The sequence below is a fragment of the Diabrotica virgifera genome, chromosome 4 (genome assembly GCF_917563875.1).
Source record: "Diabrotica virgifera virgifera chromosome 4, PGI_DIABVI_V3a".
NCBI classification, from domain to species: Eukaryota; Metazoa; Arthropoda; class Insecta; order Coleoptera; family Chrysomelidae; genus Diabrotica; species Diabrotica virgifera.
Genome location: NC_065446.1, coordinates 49,984,310 through 50,004,165, shown reverse-complemented (window position 1 = coordinate 50,004,165; position 19,856 = coordinate 49,984,310). Strand labels below are relative to the sequence as shown.

At 32.3% G+C, this 19,856-nt stretch overlaps 1 protein-coding gene across 1 annotated transcript in view; it reads right to left on the bottom strand.

The window, feature by feature from the left end:
* The window catches only part of LOC114327461 (chitin deacetylase 8), a 37,229-nt gene extending 21,448 nt beyond the window's left edge, over window positions 1–15,781 (bottom strand). The window contains exons 1-2 of the mRNA XM_028276090.2: window positions 15,529–15,781; window positions 9,486–9,682 (exon numbers count right to left, since the gene is read on the bottom strand). Coding sequence (XP_028131891.2) covers window positions 9,486–9,682; window positions 15,529–15,717 — 386 coding nt within the window. The 5' untranslated portion in view covers window positions 15,718–15,781. The remainder of the gene's footprint in view (window positions 1–9,485; window positions 9,683–15,528) is intronic.
* Window positions 15,782–19,856: the final 4,075 nt, after the last annotated feature.

Here is a 19,856-nt window from a genome sequence, read left to right as displayed (position 1 = left end):
GAAAATCTACGGTTTCGGTTTCTACGTATTTTTTGGTTTTTTATTTGGAAATATATTTCTCGAGATATTAGACCGTTTCTATAATTTACATAATATTATGGTATCACGATAAATGGTTTTTTCCGATTATAGCGCGAAATCTTCATTTCGCGCATTATTCGATCGTCCCGCGAATTATTCGATCGTCCCAGGGGACGAGTTCCACTCTGGGCACCAGGTACATCGTAGACCATCGCAGTCATGAAATTCGTGTTCAGTAACCTGCAAAACCCCCAAGTATAAAAATTGAACTAATTTTCTTTAATATTTCCAGAGTTCTAAATTTTTCATTTTCCATCTCTTCGAGATGCACTTTGAAAATGCATTTTCTCATGCACAAAAGTTTTTGCCGAAGATCAGCTTAGTTCACAAAATTGCCTGACACTCTCTCGAATCGAATTCAAAAAGTTGCATGACGATTCATCTTACTGCACAATATTCCTAGGTATAATGCTTCGTTGCCTCGCCTAAAAACTGACAGCTGAATTAAGATTTAAAACATATATTTTTGTCTCTTCTAAAAAATGTTGTTTTTTGAGTTGTGACACTTTTCTTCCAGATGAGCGACATATAGACGTAGACGAATCTTATTTCGTACGATATAATTTAAATCACAAACCACGTGTTACAATATGTAAATGTCTTGGTTCTAGGTCAATTGCTCGAATGCAATTGCTCGAAATCAATTGCTCGAAATCAATTGCTCGAAAATCAATTGCTCGACATGAAAATTGCTCGAAATACAAGTTGCTCGAATATAAAAGAGAATTATATATCTCAAATATTTAATCACAATAATGCAACATATTAATAATACTTACCCAATAAAGAAACATTGGTAATGGGTAAGCATGTTAATGGGTGTTTAATGATTTTAATCTTTCCCTAATACCTGGAAATTATTATAATCCCTAATTAGCATAACGGGAGAAAATCAAAACCGTAATTTTTCTTATTATTTTAAAAGTTCAAAGATATTTTAGATTTGTAATTAATACTTTTTCAGCATAAATTAATATACTATTATATATGTGACATACCACATAATTTGTCCTAATTCAAGAATCTTTCTTATGTCTATAGTTTGTATTATTTTGAATAAATATTTTAGATATATAATTTTCTTTTTTATTCGAGCAATTTGTATTTCGAGCAATTTTCATGTCGAGCAATTGATTTTCGAGCAATTGAATTCGAGCAATTGATTTCGAGCAATTGCATTCGAGCAATTCACCGGTTACCAAATGTCTTATGTCTTTTCAGTCTATTATTTAATTTAATGTGGAAAAGTTAACGAACATAAACACCTCTTTAATCTCTAGTCTATTTTTCTGAGTCTTATGGTCCAAGGGCGGATCCAGGACCGATTTTCGGGAGGGGCCATTAAGTTTTTTGGGGTGGGGGTACCGGGGGGTAATTTTTAAAAATTAGAGTTGCAATGGTGAATTTTAAGGCACTTTTTACATACTTTTGAGTGACATAAAGTCATTCTAAACTTATCGTCATTAAAGTATTATCAAAGTCAGTTCTTTCAATAAGTTATTTTTAAGTTATTATTTTTCCCAATGCTTCTCCTGTCACGCCTTGTTTTTCCCCTCTTTCTTGATTTTCACTAATTATTTTTTTATGTTCTCATAAGCATAAATATGAACTTGACAAATCTTCACGAATGTTGTTATTTGTATGTAACTCAAATTTATAGAAAGCTGTTTCACGTGGGATAAGTCGGTTGTTTTGTCAAATATGACAGAGTAATAATTTGCACTTTGAACCTGATTCATTATTTGTTTAATTATTTCTTCACCACATGTTATCAATTGATTTTGACTAGTGCTACTAATGTATGTTGCTCGGAAAGATGCTGTAAATTGGTGTTTTTTAATAGTCTTATCTCCTGATGCGATCTTAAACTTTAACAATTCCTCTCATTGCTAGATCCAGCATCTTCGTCCAGAAACAGAAGGCCATTATCACGATGGCCTCTTAGAGGAATATTTTGACGAACTGAGAACACTATAGACTCTACTATTGATCGTAGTCTTTCTCTATTTTCTTGTACCTGTTTAGACCTCTGAGAGTCTGCTGGTTAATGACTGACTTTTGCGGGTTGCGATAACTTTCTAGAAAATCTAGCCTAACCGGAACGTACTCCTTGTGGTATGATGTTTTTTCATGGGACTGTATGGCTAAGTCTTTGCCCATCAGTTTGACGAAGGATGTTAAAGGTTTAGTGACAAGGCTTTGGGCTATCATCCCTTTATTATGACCATATTTTGATTAGAAAAATAAAACGCAATATTTGCAAAACAATCCTTTTTGCATGTGCGAAAGTACCAACCAACTCACTTGTTCTAAGAGCTGGTGACTCAGTAACGCTTCATTTCTTTTTTATTCTTTGTGTGTGAAGAATATAGAAATTAATACAATTTTGATGGCTGCCAAGGTCGTTCTAACAATTTGCACTTTGTAAAATTATCAACATTTTGATTTACAAAACATCCTATGTCATTCTTGAAGCTTCCGTTACTGCTTTTGTTCAATTGTAGTCCAGAATACATACATACTTATCCCCTGTTTTGTACATTTAATATGTATTTGAAACTAAAAACATTTGAACTGCAAATATTTAAATTTATATATTTTTTAAATTCTCGGAGGGGGCCATGGCCCCCTCCCTGGATCCGCCCTTATTATGGTCTTTCTTTCTGAGTCATTTTGCTCTTTCTGATTTTCTTTTCCTTATGATTTTAGTTCTGGAATCTTTATGGTCTCCATAACACAACAGTTGTTTTTTACGTCTCTCACACATATTTTTTCTTTAATGACTGACTTCTTAACATTAGTTTCTACATTAATTTTCTGGCAAAATAGCCTCGATCATCATGATTTTAGCTCGAAATCATTCGGTAATTTACGAAACAATAATATTTAATATTATCATACAATATTATTATACAATAATATTATTATCATACGGGTTCTCGGCCATTCATATGTTTTCTTATCATTTCGATTCAATTCGAAGTCTCTTACCATCCTCTGACACGTGTTTCTAGGTTTACCCGTTATCAAAGAGGCTTTGCAACACTGAATTAAACCAAAACGCACCGACTAGTTGGTAAATATTTGAAATATTATACCACCGCATGCCTTTCGCGACCTCTAACGAGGTAAGATGAAGTGAGTGTCGATAACGATTAAAGTAAACTGTAAACCCAGACTTAATCAAGCCATCGGGCGATGCTAGAAATCTATTCCACTAATGCATGAATAGTTTACCCATCTAAACCACTGTCATTTTAAACTCATGTCAACATAAGTCAATATTAATAATAATAATAAATGTCTTTATATACCCAGAAAGCAACCCCCATTCGCAGGGGGCCGCGCCTGATAGAAAAACCGACAAAAAACTTCCACAGGATATTGTCTTTATTAATATTTACAGATTATAAAATAAGGATTTATAATCTATTTATAGGGCGAGATTCAGTTTGTATATTGCTGTCAAGAGACAACAACATACATCTGCTCTTCCACCTAACCCCCAAGCGGCGTTATCTAACTGTCCCACGAACTACCTGGGCCCACTAATCCCAAGTACCTGCTGCCCCATCGCAGAGAAAGTTAAGGATTAAGTCTTAATGACCGGAAATTCCAAATTTGATTATAGTTGAAAGTAAGAATATAAATATTTTCAGTTATTCACTTCAGTTGCAAGTATTACGGTATAGTGTCCGGTTTTGTTCGTTAGTGTTTAACTTTTAAATGGCGAATCCAACAACTATGTTTAGTCAAAGGGGAGAACTTTTATTAATAATTAATGAATATAAATATTCAAAGCTCAATGTCTCCAAAGATGGAAAAGTTAGATGGCGAAGCATCAAAAAAGGGTGTCAACAAAAAGTGCACACAAAGGAAGGTGATGAAAATTACGTTATTCTTGAAAAAGCATCGGTGGAGCATAATCATGCTCCAAATGTCCACGTTGACCGGCAAATTATTAGTAATTCTACAAAGAGGAAAGCTGTAGAATATATATGTGAAAGACCTTTAAAGATTGTCCACAAGCAATTGAGGAAGGAAAATGTCAGCAATTTACCGCTGACGACGAAAGACATTTCTTGCGTTCGAAGAAATATCTATGCTGCTAGACGGAAATTACACCAGCATTGCCCAAGTCACAGGAAGAAGTTCTACAAGTGTTAGTGAACTTAAATTTAAAAACAAATGCAGGTGAAACCTTTTTATTATCTACGAAAAATAATTCCGCAATTTTTAGTTGTGTTACAAATATTTACTTTTTGTGTAATTTAGATTCTTTGTATGTAGATGGAACTTTTCAATACTGTTCTAAACATTTTTGTCAGATGTTTACTATACATGGCTACAAAAATGGTTTTTATATTCCTCTAGTATTTTGTCTGTTACCAAATAAATCATAGCAATCGTACAAAAGTACTTTTGATACATTAATAACAATATGTACAGATTTGAATTTAAATTTCAAACCGAAGCGAATAACTTCTGATTTTGAAATAGCAATTCAAAATGCAGCCAAGTTAGTGTGTTCCGGCATTATTATTTTTTGTTGCAAATTTCATTTAATACAAAATTGGTACCGAAAAATTCAAAATTTAGGTTTGTCCTCGGAGTATAAAAATCCAACTGATATTGGAAAATATTTAAAATTGTTTTTCGTCATTCCTTATTTAGATCCAAATGATGTTGGTGACTTGTTTTCTGATGAACTTTTTAATATTATGCCAGAAGATGACAGAGTTTTGCAATTTTGTGATTACCTAGTTGATAATTATTTAACGGAAGATTCAACATTTCCACCTTACATGTGAGCTTCAAATTCATCATCTCTTATATTTACTACAAACGCATGTAAATCATTTCACTCGAAATTTAACGAATGTTTTTATAAATCACATCCTGACATATTTAAATTTACAGACATTTTGATAAATTTTCAAGCAGAAGTATATGTGAAAATTAGAACTGCACATAGATTCGAAAAAAACTTGATAAAACGGCAAAAAGAAAAGTTGATTTTATTGAAAATATGCTAAATGTTTAAAATTATTTAAACTAAATTATTTAAGCTTAATGTTTAACATTACTATAAATTATTTAAGCTAAATTATTATGCAGCTAACTTTTAAAATCTAAAATATATTGTTCACTCTTACTTATTTTAATCGATCAGACATTAGAATTAAGCATTGTCAATCTGTAGTTTTTGTTATTGTATATAAGTTAATGCAGATTTATAAATAAACTTTATTCGATTATACAGTTTAATTATTTAATCATTTAAAATTTTCGCTCATGCTTTGGGAAATGGGTTCCTTTTTGAATACAATAAAGTAAAATAAAAACTATATAAATATGTCTGTATATATAAGTAAAATAAAAACTATAAATGTACTTTTAATCGTACTCGTACTATAAAACTGAACCCATTAAAATCTAGGTAGCGTGGGGGAGTTCGTAGTCGCCCCCCCCCCCCCAACGTTGCAATTCATAGTCTAACTTAAATGATTTATAAGAAATCTATATATGTATTATAATTCAGAAGTACTTAGGTACAGCTGTCAATAATGAATGTAAATAAATATCTATAATTAATAATAACTAAAAAAAATAAATAAAAATAAAACGGGATAATACCCGAAGGTTGGCTGTATACCATCTAGTTAAATAAAATTAACATGAAGTAAAACTCCCTAGTGTAGTTGGTATATTTAATAAAAATTCTAAAAATTTTTTAAAAATCCAAACGGATTACGTTCATAACGTTTTCGGACCTATCAGTCCATCATCAGTGAACTCTCTGTCCTTGATAAATAGCCACAATGCCAAACACTGGTTAAGATGTATATTCTAACTACATAGTGAAATTTGTAAAATAATTTGGCTTACATTGGATGCCAACGGATTACTACTAGCCACATGATTCTCTACTTCATTAATTAAGAGTTTTTTTTATATATGATTAGGTCTACATTGAACTACGTTTAGTCTGTTTGATTGACAGACTAAACGTAGTTCAATGTAGACCTAATCATATATAAAAAAATCTCTTAATTAATGGAGTAGAGCATCATGTTGCTAGTAGTAATCCTTTGGCATCCAACGTAAGCCAAATTATTTTACAAATTTCACTATGTAGTTAGAATATACATCTTAACCAGTGTTTGGCATTGTGGCTATTTAGCAAGGACAGAGAGTTTACTGATGATGGACTGATAGGTCCGAAAACGTTATGAACGTAATCCGTTTGGATTTTTAAAAATTTTTAGAATTTTTATTAAATATACCAACTACACTAGGGAGTTTTACTTCATGTTAATTTTAAATAACTTAATAGGTCTTATAAATAGCAATTGGTATATTCTCATATAGTCATGTTACTGTTCACTAAACAAAAGCTCAAACAGTTTTCTTTTAAACATTGTCCTGGACATGATTCGAAAGCTATCACACAAATCGTTATAGTAGTTAACAATTTAAAAGGAAAATAAACGTCTAAAAAAATGTGTTGAATGGCTTGATAAGGTGAGATAATTTTTATGTCGAAGGTTAAGATTATGCACGTCAGTCCTATAAGTTATTCTGTCATACAAATATGGAGGCATTCTATCCCTAATGACTTTATGATAGAAGCATAAAGCATGTAGTTTTCGTCCATTTTTCATCTTTAACCATTTGAGCGTAGTAAAGGTACTACTTCTTATACTTTGATATGTTTTGATTCCGAAAACTAAACGCAGGCAACAATTTTGCAACTTCTGTATTCTCCGGGAATCGAATTCTGTGAGACATGCGTGATAAAGTACTGCCCTCCTAAGACAAGAGGTCCTATCTGCAAAATTACAGTTTTGAAATATCACGGTTTTTTTAATAATTGCTTGCCAAAAAAAATTGATAATCACAAGATTTTTAAGATTTTCTGCCTGAGTTAGTTGATAATTATTGGATTAAATAGTACAATATTATTTGCACTTATATCATCACAAAAAAAGATATTTGAATATATCGGTAGTTAAGACTAATTAACTTAGTAGAAAGGATCCCATTTATAAAGAAACATTAATTAATAGGTACTAAGTGCCTATTAAATTAATAAATTTAGAATATTAAGAAAATTAATTTATTAGTAAAAAAGAAATCACAAAATATATAAAAACCTTAATCTTCGTCTAATGTTTCACACAAACTCTTATATTTTTGAGAACTCGTATCATTATTTTTGTCAAATCCTAACGTGGCTAAGAGAAATACTTTGCAGACGTTTACTTCTAAACCTTCTTTCACTGAAAGAAAATATTTAAAATATTTGTGCGTTTCGAGTCTCCAGTTTTCAAGGTATCTCTTCGTTTCGGAAATTGTTTGGTACATTTGAATATAAATAACCGCTGTTGATCTTTTGATAGGGTCCAGTATTGTTTATTAATAGATTCCCGTCGAGTTTTTGATATTTTTCTATGGCAGTCCATTGGACATTTACAGACTTCCTTATTAACATTGTGATTGTCGATATAAATTTTAATTTTTTTCACTTGTCGTTCACTAGGCTTTTCTTCGAATTTTCTCTGATGTATGGCTTGCCTTTTTTACAGCATCTTCTAGAATAGTAACAATAAAATTATAATCCAAATTGGTTACAAGTGGTGGCATACTATTTGATAAGAAATCTTCCTGCGCTATTGTTGCTTTCGTTTGCATAGATTCCTTGTTTTCGGTGTGCCTCATTATTATTATGTCTGATATTAGTTGATTTTTGAAGTCGCTTTATTGTTCTTCAATAAGTGTAAATCCGTTGAAAATGGCTCGTTTTCTATTTCACTAGTCTCAGTCTCTTCAGATTCACCTTTTTCAGGTATATACTCATTATCTTTCGTTACACACCGTGGTTTTTTAGTCTTCCGGCTGATTACACTTATTTTTTCTTGTAGGCTTTTATTTAACGCAGCCTTAACCATTCTCTTGGAACGACTAGCATTTCTGAAACAAAAATGAAACATAAAATCTAAAAATAAACAAATACATATTTATTTAAAATTTAAATAAATATTAAAAAACTAATTCTACAAAGTCACTCGCAGTTTAAAAATAAGTTACACGTATCTATAAATTATATTCACGTAAAAAAAATCAGTATTTATTTTTCCCGCACAAATAACACATGACTTCTATCACATTTTTCATTCAGAAATATCTAAAGTAGGTAATTGCCTAATAGTATGTACTTACTCAGTATCCATTGTAATTCTTCAAATATATTGCCTCTTTCAATTTACTGTTTTTAAAACTAACAATACCAACAATAATTCACACCGATACACGTCAAACTGCACAGTCAGAAGTTATTCCTTACTGGGGTTTAAGGTTATGTTGTTGAGTCACGTGTTGCAAACGTCATTCTATATTAAGAGACATTGTCCTATCTGCATATATTCAGCCAACTTCGAACATACTCGTCTAGCAATATTACTTTAGGACAATTTTATTTGGTTTTTGATTAACTTTTGTTGGTTAGGACAAAATAAATATGGCAATTTTGAATCACTGCCTGTCAATTACGGCTTTTTGACGTAGTAAATATGTTAAGTTTTGAACTAAGAGTCCAGTGAGACAAAAACCTGAAAATCCGAATTTTTGCAGATAGGACCTTTTGTCTTAGGAGGGCAGAGTAGGTATATCGCAGTAATTAAGTTTTGATAAAATTAGAGCATTACACAACATAGATTTGGTAGCTCTGTTTAATATATTACGGCTTTGATATGACAGTTTCAGTACCGCGTATTCTCTTTGTAGACACATACTGACGTGATGCGTAAATCTTAAATCTTCATCTAACCACACACCAAGGCTCTTAATTTTTTTTACTAAAAACTAAACTATCATCACCAAAGATAATTGTTTTTGAGTAATTTTCCAAAAATATTTTCCTATGAGCTGATTTCCCGAAAATAATAGCCTGAGTTTTTAATGCATTAAATTTTAAATAATGATTTTGGGAAAAAATTTGTAAGCTGAGTAAATCATAATTTATTGCTTGGACCGCCTGTTCACATTCATCTAAACTAAATGATATATAAAGCTGAGTATCGTCTGCATAATAATGTTGTTTGAGAACAAGATAAAAAAGTAGAAGAAAAATTTGATATGTATATAGAGGATAATATTGGGCCTAATATAGAACCTTGAGGCACACCAGTGTTAACTTAAAAAAGTTGAAGTAGTTTGATTAAGTTTTACTGCTTAATATCTATTAGAAATATATGATTTTATTTAATTTTTTATTAAAAAGACAACACTCATGTCTCGGATTAGATGTTAATTATAATACTTTAATTTCGAATAAAGACTAGATAGCTCTTGAATACATCGTGCTAATGGATATATTAACAATTTATTAAATAAGGACTTACGTAATTGAGTGCACACCAATTTCAAATCCAAAGTTGTACAAATCATTAACTCTTTGATAGCTCGTATACTCATGTGGTACAAAGAATGTTCCACTAATTGGCTTATCATCTGGATTATATATATTTCCGAGCAATGTAATCCAACTGTTGTCGTAGATGTGTTGTGTAACAGCTTCATCAAATGTTAAACTAATCAGCTAAAATAAAGAACAAATACCTATTGAGTTTATATCTAACAGATAATCGTTTAGAAGTAAAATTTAATATCTTTGAATTTTTCTTATTTGATAGGATAGGTATCTATGTGTCACCTAAAGCAGGGGTCACCAAATGGCGGACCCCGGTCCGCATCCGGACCGTGGGCTAGTTTTGTACGGACCGCCATTAAATTCAGAATATAGTGTTTGGCAATTTGGAAAATCCTTGACAATGAAATTTTGTACTATATTTGGCTTCACTTACGTGTGCGAGGCCGTTTTTTCAAGAACTAACTTCATTAAAAATCGATACAGATCTCAACCATGGGCGCCCATATGAATATTTTCAGGGGGGCAGACGTGAAGATGTTGCACATTATATTTTGTATAATTTGGATAACCATATATAGTATACAGCACACGAAAAGCTAGGGGGGGGCACGGCCCCCCTGCCCATGGGTATGGGCGCCCATGATCTCAACTAACAGATGAAAATATCTCAACTCACTAATGAGTTGCACCAAACTCATTTCAAACTTCAGACGGGTTGTACAAAATAAAAAAGGTCATTTTTCTCACTGATAATTTAATTTTGTAAATAGTTTTTCCCTTATTGTTATGTAAAATTTTCATGTGCGTTTTTTTATAATCATTTCCGCTCTACATGTTAAGTGGTGGTAGTTTTCAGGTTTTCAGCTATAAAGGACCCCGCAGAAACCTTATGGGAAATGGCTCTCTGTCAAATGCTCTGAAACTTTGGGTTCTAGTCACTTGCGAAGCGTCCATGTAATCACTGTTACCATTGGTAACAGTTAAAAATCGTGCAAATAAATATTTTATGACTAATATGAAATAATTCCATTTACCTATATATTTTTACCAATAGAAATATATTATTATACTATGTGTTAATAGTACCTAATTCAGTAAATAGCCAACTACTCGTAGACACACGAAAATATTGGCGAGTTTATGTGACTCAGTTGCACTTTATTATACTCTGTTACCAGATTCATTTGTGGTTACATCCTCTCTGTCGCTCGGAACCGGCTAGTGTCTGAAAATTTTTAAGGAGCAACGGCGTGAGCGCGCTGTGTATATCAGTATCCCTGTAACTAGATTTGAATTTGGTTACAGGTTACAGTACCTATAAAATGTGCGTGCAGTTAACCATGGATGCGTGTCGCTGCGTAATCGATCAACTACTTGAAAAGTAATTCTCCTTGTATAATTTTGAAGAAAAAAAATGAGATTATAGAAAATGGAAGACCTATTTTAAACAATTTAAAAAAGGAATCAAAAAAAGTAGTTCGATATTTTAAATTTAGTTGGTACAGTGAAAATCCTTGGTTATGTGGTTGCAAGAAAATAGACTGTATTGTTGGCCATGTTTTCTGGTTTCTACAGAAAAAATGGGTGGACCAGGTTCACGATTTAAATAGTTTTAGAGTTTTAAAAAGGGGACATGAAATTTCTGTGTTACCTACATGTAAGTATACCATACCCAATTTGATTCAGTTTGGCAAAACAAGAATCGAAAGTTCTCTTAACCAAGCTTTTAAAGCAAATATGTATTGCTAAACATAATGAGTTTGTTAAAAAAATAGATAGGTATATTCTTAGCACACTTAGTACACAGAAGATTTACTAAGACCGAAGAACCAGCAACATTAGACCCAGAAGAATAGTGGGAAAGGAAAAAAGAAGCAGATTCAAACACGAATAAAGAAATCTTAAACTAATAGAAAACACAAAACGAAAGTAAGACATTAAAATCATTAGAAAAATAAGATTAAAAAACAAAAAATAATACTGACAGTAGCAGAAAAGCATTAAGAGAATTGAGGAGAACTATGAAGAGAATATGAAATAACAGAAAAAGAAAATACATCAAAAACAAATTCAAAGAGATAGAAGAAAACTTCAAAAAAAGGAAATCAGATCCTTTTACCAGGAAATAAGGAAAATGGAAAGAGGATATATCATAAAAAAACGTAACCTATACATGAAACATGATAAAGGGGTATTAATAGAGATGAAATAAGGAAGAGTAAAATATGTGAAAACTGTAGAGTTTCCTAGGGAAATCTGCGTGGAGATTCAATTTTGTTTTGTAAATAAAATCGCACGTCTTGCAACGATGTTCTCCCTTATGCCATTTTACGAATGGATGGAGAAATATTGATTCTATTTTCAAAAATATAACGGCAGGTCGTGAAAACGAAAATTTTTATGAAAAATGTATAACCATTTTCAATTTCGATGCAACACGAAACTACAGCCGCATCATTATTCCAGTTCAATCAGAGAGTGCAGCAAGCACCTCTACCGGTTTCGAAACTTATTAGTCTCTCATCAGGAGGCACATATGCTGCTCTCTCTGACCCAACTAGGACAAACCTCGGTGTGCAGTCACGGATTTCAACGAACGAAATAGCAGGGATGCCCTAGCGGCAACTGCTAGCAAAAAACTAAGTTTTCAATCTAATAGCACATAAAACAACATCCAAAAATATTATTCTACATCCTACCAGACTGAAAACAATGGGAACCTTCTCTGGTAACACCTCCGAGGCTTCTACAATTTGCAAGCCATAACGGATGCTGAGACTAAGGAAGATGAGGGAATTTTACAATTTACAATTCACGTCCCATATTGGGAAAAATTTTTTCTTGGAAAATTGGCGAAAACTAAGGAAAATTCCATTTTCAGAAGAATGAACTCGGTTTACTATAAATTTCCTTTTCTTTTCTGATCTCATATGGCATTTTCTGTACTCAAAAAGGCATAGGGGCTAACAACGTGGTAGGACTTCCTATTGAAATCATACGGTATTTAACATTGTTCAACCGTTTCGGCGAATTGTCACTTTCTTCATAATATTTAGTGCAGTGTATGAAGGTAAAAATCAACTATTACCTCCGATTTCGGTAAACCTCCATCGATTTTCATGAAAATTGATGATTGGTTAGAGGATACCTGAAGAAATAAAAGTAACCCCTTCTCGCTGGTGAAAATTATTTTATTAAAAATAACCCCATGAATCGATAGATTGACAAATTGTAAGCAAAATTTGTTATATCAAGTTATTAAAATAAGTCAATATTTTCTGATTTATTAAAGATTAAAGATTTTAGTTTTTCGGGAAACAAGTCATTTTTTAAAATAGTCTGGGCTGATTATCGGAGAATAGGCCATTTTTGGGAAAAGTTATTTACCAGCAATTTTATTGCTGGAATCGAATCTTATGATCCTATATATTAATAATATAGGTATACAAAGTCCGCAGATAGTGTGCTACTTTTTTTATAAACAAAATGGCGCCCGAAAATCGTGTTTTTTTCAATTTTTGCTCTATAACTCCAAAGATTTTAACTTTACACCAAAAACACTCAAATAAAAATTCAGCACAATTAAATTCTGCATAGAGACGAGTTTTTTCCCAATTACTTCGACGAAAACTTTTCCCGGAAAAAGCGAGTTTTTCCAACAAAATCTTTAATTTTCAACTAAACTTTTAGATAAGTAATTGTTAATCAATAATTAAATAACTTGGTAACGTAAAAGCCATTTTCGTATAGATTATAATTCCAGAAGCCGATGGAAATTTAATGAAAAGTTTAGCAACAATTGAATTGTTAATTAAAAATTTACGGTCGCTAGAATGACGACAATAATTATGATGCATAAGAATATCTATGATTTTTTCATAAAAAGACACTATACCTATCTAATGTACTTTACAGAATTGAAATTGGACTATTTAGGCAGCCTCAGGAATATTTTAAAATGATAAAGAATTTTTTGGCTTATAAACAAATAGAATATCTCGGGAAATATTAAACAAAATTAAATTGTAAAAACGGTATTCGTAAAACAGCGGCAGGACGCTTCTTTTAAAAGAAAAAACGTTTAATTATGATGAGCAGTTCCTGAGATACAACCGGTCAAACTTGACCGGAATTTACGGCAAAGATATAAACAATAGGATCATAATTTTCAAACCATCACCTTTTTATTTTTGTCCTCTTTCTCCACACTAATTTTCATTTCCTTAAAATACTCATAACATATATTATTATATTAAAAACTATCGATAATACGTGTGAAAATTGCCAAAAATAGCAAAATTCCAATCAAAAATTAGGTTGGAAAAAATGTAACCCTCAAAGTTCAAAATCGGTATACGTTAAAAAAATGCATTTTCTCGGCTTCCCATAGAGCAATTTCCTTCATTCTTTTTTTGGTCCCAAGTAACTCGAGTAGAGCCATCGAACTAACGCATTATTAAATGTCAACTTGCTTTTGTTTTGTTATAATAAATTAATTTATTTATTATAATACAAAATTTTAATTTGTTTAAATAAAAATTGTTTAAATAATTATACAACTCTCAAATGAGAATATTTATGTCTTTAACTTTAAAAGGTACACTTGTAGTAAGTTTATCTAAAAAAAAGCCTACAACTGGAAAAAATATGTAGTTTTCTGTTCTTATAAATAAATTAATCTATTATAACAAAACAAAAGAAAGTTTAACATTTAATAATACGTTAGTTCGATGGCTCTGCTCGAGTTGTTAGGGATCAAAAAAAGAATGAAGGAAATTGCTCCATGGGAAGTCGAGAAAATGCATTTTTATAACGTATACCGATTTTGAACTTTGAGGGTTACATTTTCTCCAACCTAATTTTTGATTGGAATTTTGCTATTTTTGGAAATTTTCACACGTATTATCGATAGTTTTTATTATAATAATATATGTTATGAGCATTTTAAAGATATGAAAATTGGTGTGGAGAAAGAGGACAAAAATGAAAAGGTGATGGTTTGAAAATTATGATCCTGTTGTTTATATCTTTGCCGTAAATTTCGGTCAATTTTGACCGGTTGTATCTCAGGAACCACTCGTTATAATTAAAAGTTTTTTATTTTAAAAGAAGCGTCCTGCCGCTGTTTTTCGAATACCGTTTTCACAATTTAATTTAGTTTAATATTTCCCGAGATATTCTATTTGTTTATAAGCCAAAAAATTGTTTATAATTTTAAAATATTCCCGAGGTCGCTTAAATAGTCCAATTTCAATTCTGTAAAGTACACTAGATAGGTATAGTGTCTTTTTATGAAAAAATCATAGTTACTCTTATGCATCATAATTATTGACGTTATTATAGTGACCGTAAATTTTTAATTAACAATTAAATTGTTACTAAACTGTTCGTTCAATTTCCATCCACTTCTGGAATTATAATCTATACGAAAAGGGATTTTACATTACCAAGATATTTAATTATTGATTAACAATTACTTATCTAAAATTTTAGTTGAAAATTAAAGATTTTGTTGGAAAAACCCGCTTTTTCCGTGGAAAGTTTTCGTCGAAATGAATCGGGAAAAAGAACGTCTCTATGCAGAATTTAATTGCGGTGAATTTTTATTTGAGTGTTTTTGGTGTAATGTTAAAATCTTTGGAGTTATAGAGCAAAAATTGAAAAAAACACGATTTTCGTGCGCCATTTTATTTATAAAAAAAGTAGCACACTATCTGCGGACTTTGCATACCTATATTATTGATACATACAATAATAAGATTCGATTCCAGCAATAAAATTGCTGGTAAATAACTTTTCCTTGTATTTTGCTAATTAGCCCAGAATAAAAGCAGTTTTTCATAAAATACTCAAAAAAGTAGTCATCTAAATTCTAAGGTAATTTCAGGAAATAAGAAACATTGAACCAAAATAATTTTATATTGGTATTAAAATTCAGTGATATTTAACTAGAATATTTAAAATATAACAAGTTGATAAAGCAAAATAATAATAATAAAATTGTCAGATCGTACCTGAGGATACTCTGTGAGATTTCCACCTAGAGGTGACGCTTGACTAGAACATCTACAATTGTTGCCGATCGTACAAGAATCAGACTCACACGGTTTTGCTACATCATTTGCAATCGCACTATCGAATGCTAAAGTAGCTACGAGAACTAAAATCAAGCACTGGAACATTGCCATTTTTAAAACTAGCATTTTACTTAGGTGGCATCCGTTATATATAGATCGTTTACGTTTACGTAAGATATTTTTTTAATCTGTTATCAATAATTAAATTCCAATGAATTTATTCATCTTATTAAGTAGTACTTTAGATAATATATTCTACAGTGCCACTGGCACTTATTGAGTACCACTGGTATGTAAAGGCGCATTCTCACAGTTCGACCGATAAATCGGTCAAGTTTTTGTTCACACATTTCAAAGAAAATTGAAGCAATTAGTTATAATAAAAACGTAGTTATACGTAAAAGTAAAAATATTATTATACTACAATCAAGATGCAGTAGAAATAAACCGGTGCCGCCCAAAATCCCGACGGCCAAAATCCCGACAGCCAAAATCCCGACGGCCAAAATCCCGACACGCCAGAATCCCGACAGGCCAGAATCCCGACAGGCCAGAATCCCGACAGGCCAGAATCCCGACAGGCCAGAATCCCGACACGCCAAAATCCCGACGGCCAAAATCCCGACACGCCAGAATCCCGACAGGCCAGAATCCCGACAGGCCAGAATCCCGACACGCCAAAATCCCGTATTTTTGTTACGTTACAGTATTATTTCAAACACGAAATTTATTTATATTGTAGCTAGTACTAATATCATCTACTTTCTTCTTCTCGTTGTCCTTATGCCCTATAAGAGCGTCGGACTTTGGTATCACCTATCCATTTTTCACCAATTTCTTCCACGCCTTCCGGTCTCCTGCCATTTCCTTCATCTGTTGCACTGTTTTCCCTCTCCTTTCTCTTATCATCTACTTTCAAATAAATTAAAACTGATTAATTCGCAAAGATTTTTCCATTATTGTTTTCACTAATTTTGGAAAAATGTGAAAACTTTGAATTATCCACGTCCGTCTGTCCGTCCGTCCGTCCGTCTGTCTATCTGTCCATCTGTCCTCCATCATTATACCAGGTAGAATGATATTTGAGGTGTCAAATGAAAGCTTATAATCCGTTTTATGAATCAGTTTTAATTTATTTCCAAGTATGTAGGTCATATTAGTATAATTAGCTAAATATAAATATATTATATAATATAAATAAATTTCATGTTTAAAATAATACTGTAACATAACAAAAATGGATGAATACTATGTATTATAGTTTTGAAAATCTGACAGGATTTTTAATTTGTCGGGATTCTGGCCTGTTGGAATTTTGGCGTGTCGGGATTCTGGCCTGTCGGGATTCTGGCCTGTCGGGATTCTGGTCTGTCGGGATTCTGGCCTGTCGGGATTCTGGCGTGTCGGGATTTTGGCCGTCGAGATTTTGGCTGTCGGGATTTTGGCTGTCGGGATTTTGGCTGTATGGATTTTGGGGCAGACCCGAAATAAACAAACCAAGACACGTTAAATGTTACTAGGAGCCCTCCCGAATCATAATTTACAATGTATAATATACATTGTAAATCCCAAATTATAATTTCCAAAGTTTATACATACATTGTAAATTATGATTCGGAAGTGCTACTAGTAGCATTTAACGTATCTTGGTTTGTTTATTTCTACTGCATCTTGATTTTAAATTTAGTATAGTAGTTTACTAATTTAGCAACTCACGAAAGTTATGTTAAGACGGAATAAAGAACATAAAAACGTCGTTTCTGGATACGAAATTGGATTAAAAGAAGAAATGAATGTGGTGTTTCAGAAACTCTGCTAAAAGAACTTGCTTTGGAAGATAGAGAAGGATATAAAAATCTAAACATAACCCTCTCTGACCACTTTAAACTCATTTTGTTGATTTGAAGGATAATAGTTATCTTGAATTAAAGTTACTTTTTACGCAGACTGACGAGATAATAGTGATTCAAGTCGACCAACAAATTAATGTTAATACGCTTCAAACGTGATTCAACTTGTCTGAAAAATGTCAAGTTGAACGATAAAGTTTGACTCGATCAATCTTTTGTTGAATCGACAAAAGTTGACCGATTAAGATTGAAACATAGATTCTCACAGCTATTATCATTCGATTTTAGTTGATCCACTAAAGTTGATCAACTAAGTGACCTAGGACTTCCGGTTTTAGAAATGCAACCGGAAGTACTGTTTACCTGGAAGAACACCGGAATAGTACCAGTGAAATATTATTCGACGCGCCTTCGCAAGATGGGAACAAATATATACTTAAGGTTTCATTACTATCTGTTCGTCTGTCCGCGAATATAACTCCTCCGTTATTAATACAGATAGAATGACAAATGAGGTGTAGAATAAAAGCTTGTAACCCAAGAATGTTATTACAGATCAGAGGGTCCATCCAAGCCAAGTGGTCCAAAAAGGGTGGTTGCTTGACTATTTTTTATATTTTTTATTTTTCTACCTTTTAAAATTCAGTCTATAGAGAGTACAAAATTGCATTCATTTTATTTTTAAAAAATTGAGTTTGCTGATGACGGCCATTTTTGTTAAAGCGTGTCGATCATTTTCACGAAAAACATGGCTTCGCTCTTTAGCCAATATTTTTACTGAGGTTTGTCCTAGAACAATAAATCAAAAACCAAACTTTTTAGAAAAGTATGCTCTAAAAAAGTTGCGTGTAGCATTATTTAATTTCAAACTAGCCTTAAGGCCTTAAAGTTTAAAAAGGTTCTTCTTCTTTAAGTACCGTGCCCAAATTTTTAGGCGTAAGTAGCTTCCATAACAATTTGCCGATATCGTTCTCGATCTTGTGCGGCATGTAACAATTGATCTGCTGATAAGCCAGTCCATTGACGAAGGTTTCGGAGCCATGAATATTTCTTCCGAACAATTCCTCTTTTTCCGTCGATCTTTCCGTTGAGTATTAACTGCAGCATCCTGTATCTGCTACCTCTCATTATATGCCCCAGATATTCAAGTTTTCTCTTTTTTATCATCTTGGTTAAACCACCTTCGCCTTGACCTACTCTGTTTAAGACTTCTCTGTTTGAAATGCGTTGAACCCAAGATATTCTGAGCATTCTACGATACGACCACATCTCAAAGGCTTCTAATTTGTTCATCATGTTAACCTTCATGATCCAGGTTTCACATACATATAGTAATACAGGATACACATAACATTTTAGAAACTTGATTCTTAGTTGTAAGTTGAGCTGAGAGTTGCTCAGAATAGATCTGAGTTTCATAAATGCTCCTCTTGGAATTTCTATACGAGTTTTAATTTCTTCATCCGAATTTAGTGTCTCGTCTATCCAACATCCTAGGTATTTAAAATGGTTAACTTTTGTTATTGGTTCATCACTGACAATTAGTTGCATAGGGCCGACGTCTTGTTTACTAACCACAAGTAACTTTGTCTTTGTTGCATTTATGTTAAGCCCGTTATTGGAGCATTCTCTAGTGACTCGATCTATAAGGAATTGAAGATCTTCGATATTTTCAGCCATGATCGCGGTGTCGTCTGCATGTCTGATATTGTTAATAGTTTCTCCCGCGATTCGAACTCCACATTGTCCCTCCAAGGCTTCATTAAAAATTATTTCTGAGTATACGTTAAACAAAGTTGGGGATAACACACAACCCTGTCTGGCACCTCTTTGAATGCAAATTTTGTCTGTTTCTTTGCCGTCTACCAGAATAGAAGCTTCTTGATTCCAATATAAATGTTGTAAAAGTCTCAGATCTTTATCATCTATTCCAATCATTTCTAGATATTTAAACAACCTATCATGTTGAACTGTATCAAACGCCTTCTCAAAATCTATAAAGCAGACTTAAATTGGTTTCTGTACTTTCCATGATCGTTGAAGTAATGTTAACGTTGAGAACAAAACTTCCCTTGTTCCCAACCCTTCTCTGAAACCGAATTGTTTGTTTCCCATTGTCTCTTCACATTTCTGCTTGATTCTATTAAGAATTATCTTAGAAGTAGCTTGAGAGAGTGGCTCATGAGACTAATTAGTGATGTATTAGGTTTGAAAAGGTAAACTGATAAAATTCCATTTTCAGCATTTTTTTAACAGCATAAGGCAAGCCGATAATGGTTTGTAATTTTTTTTCTGGAAAAGACATACGTACTTACTTTAAATAAAAAAAAGTTTGAGCTTTGAAATTTTAGTAAATTTAAAAAAAAATCTCAAAAATGAAATTTTTTGAAACATTTTAAAGTTTGACTCCTTATA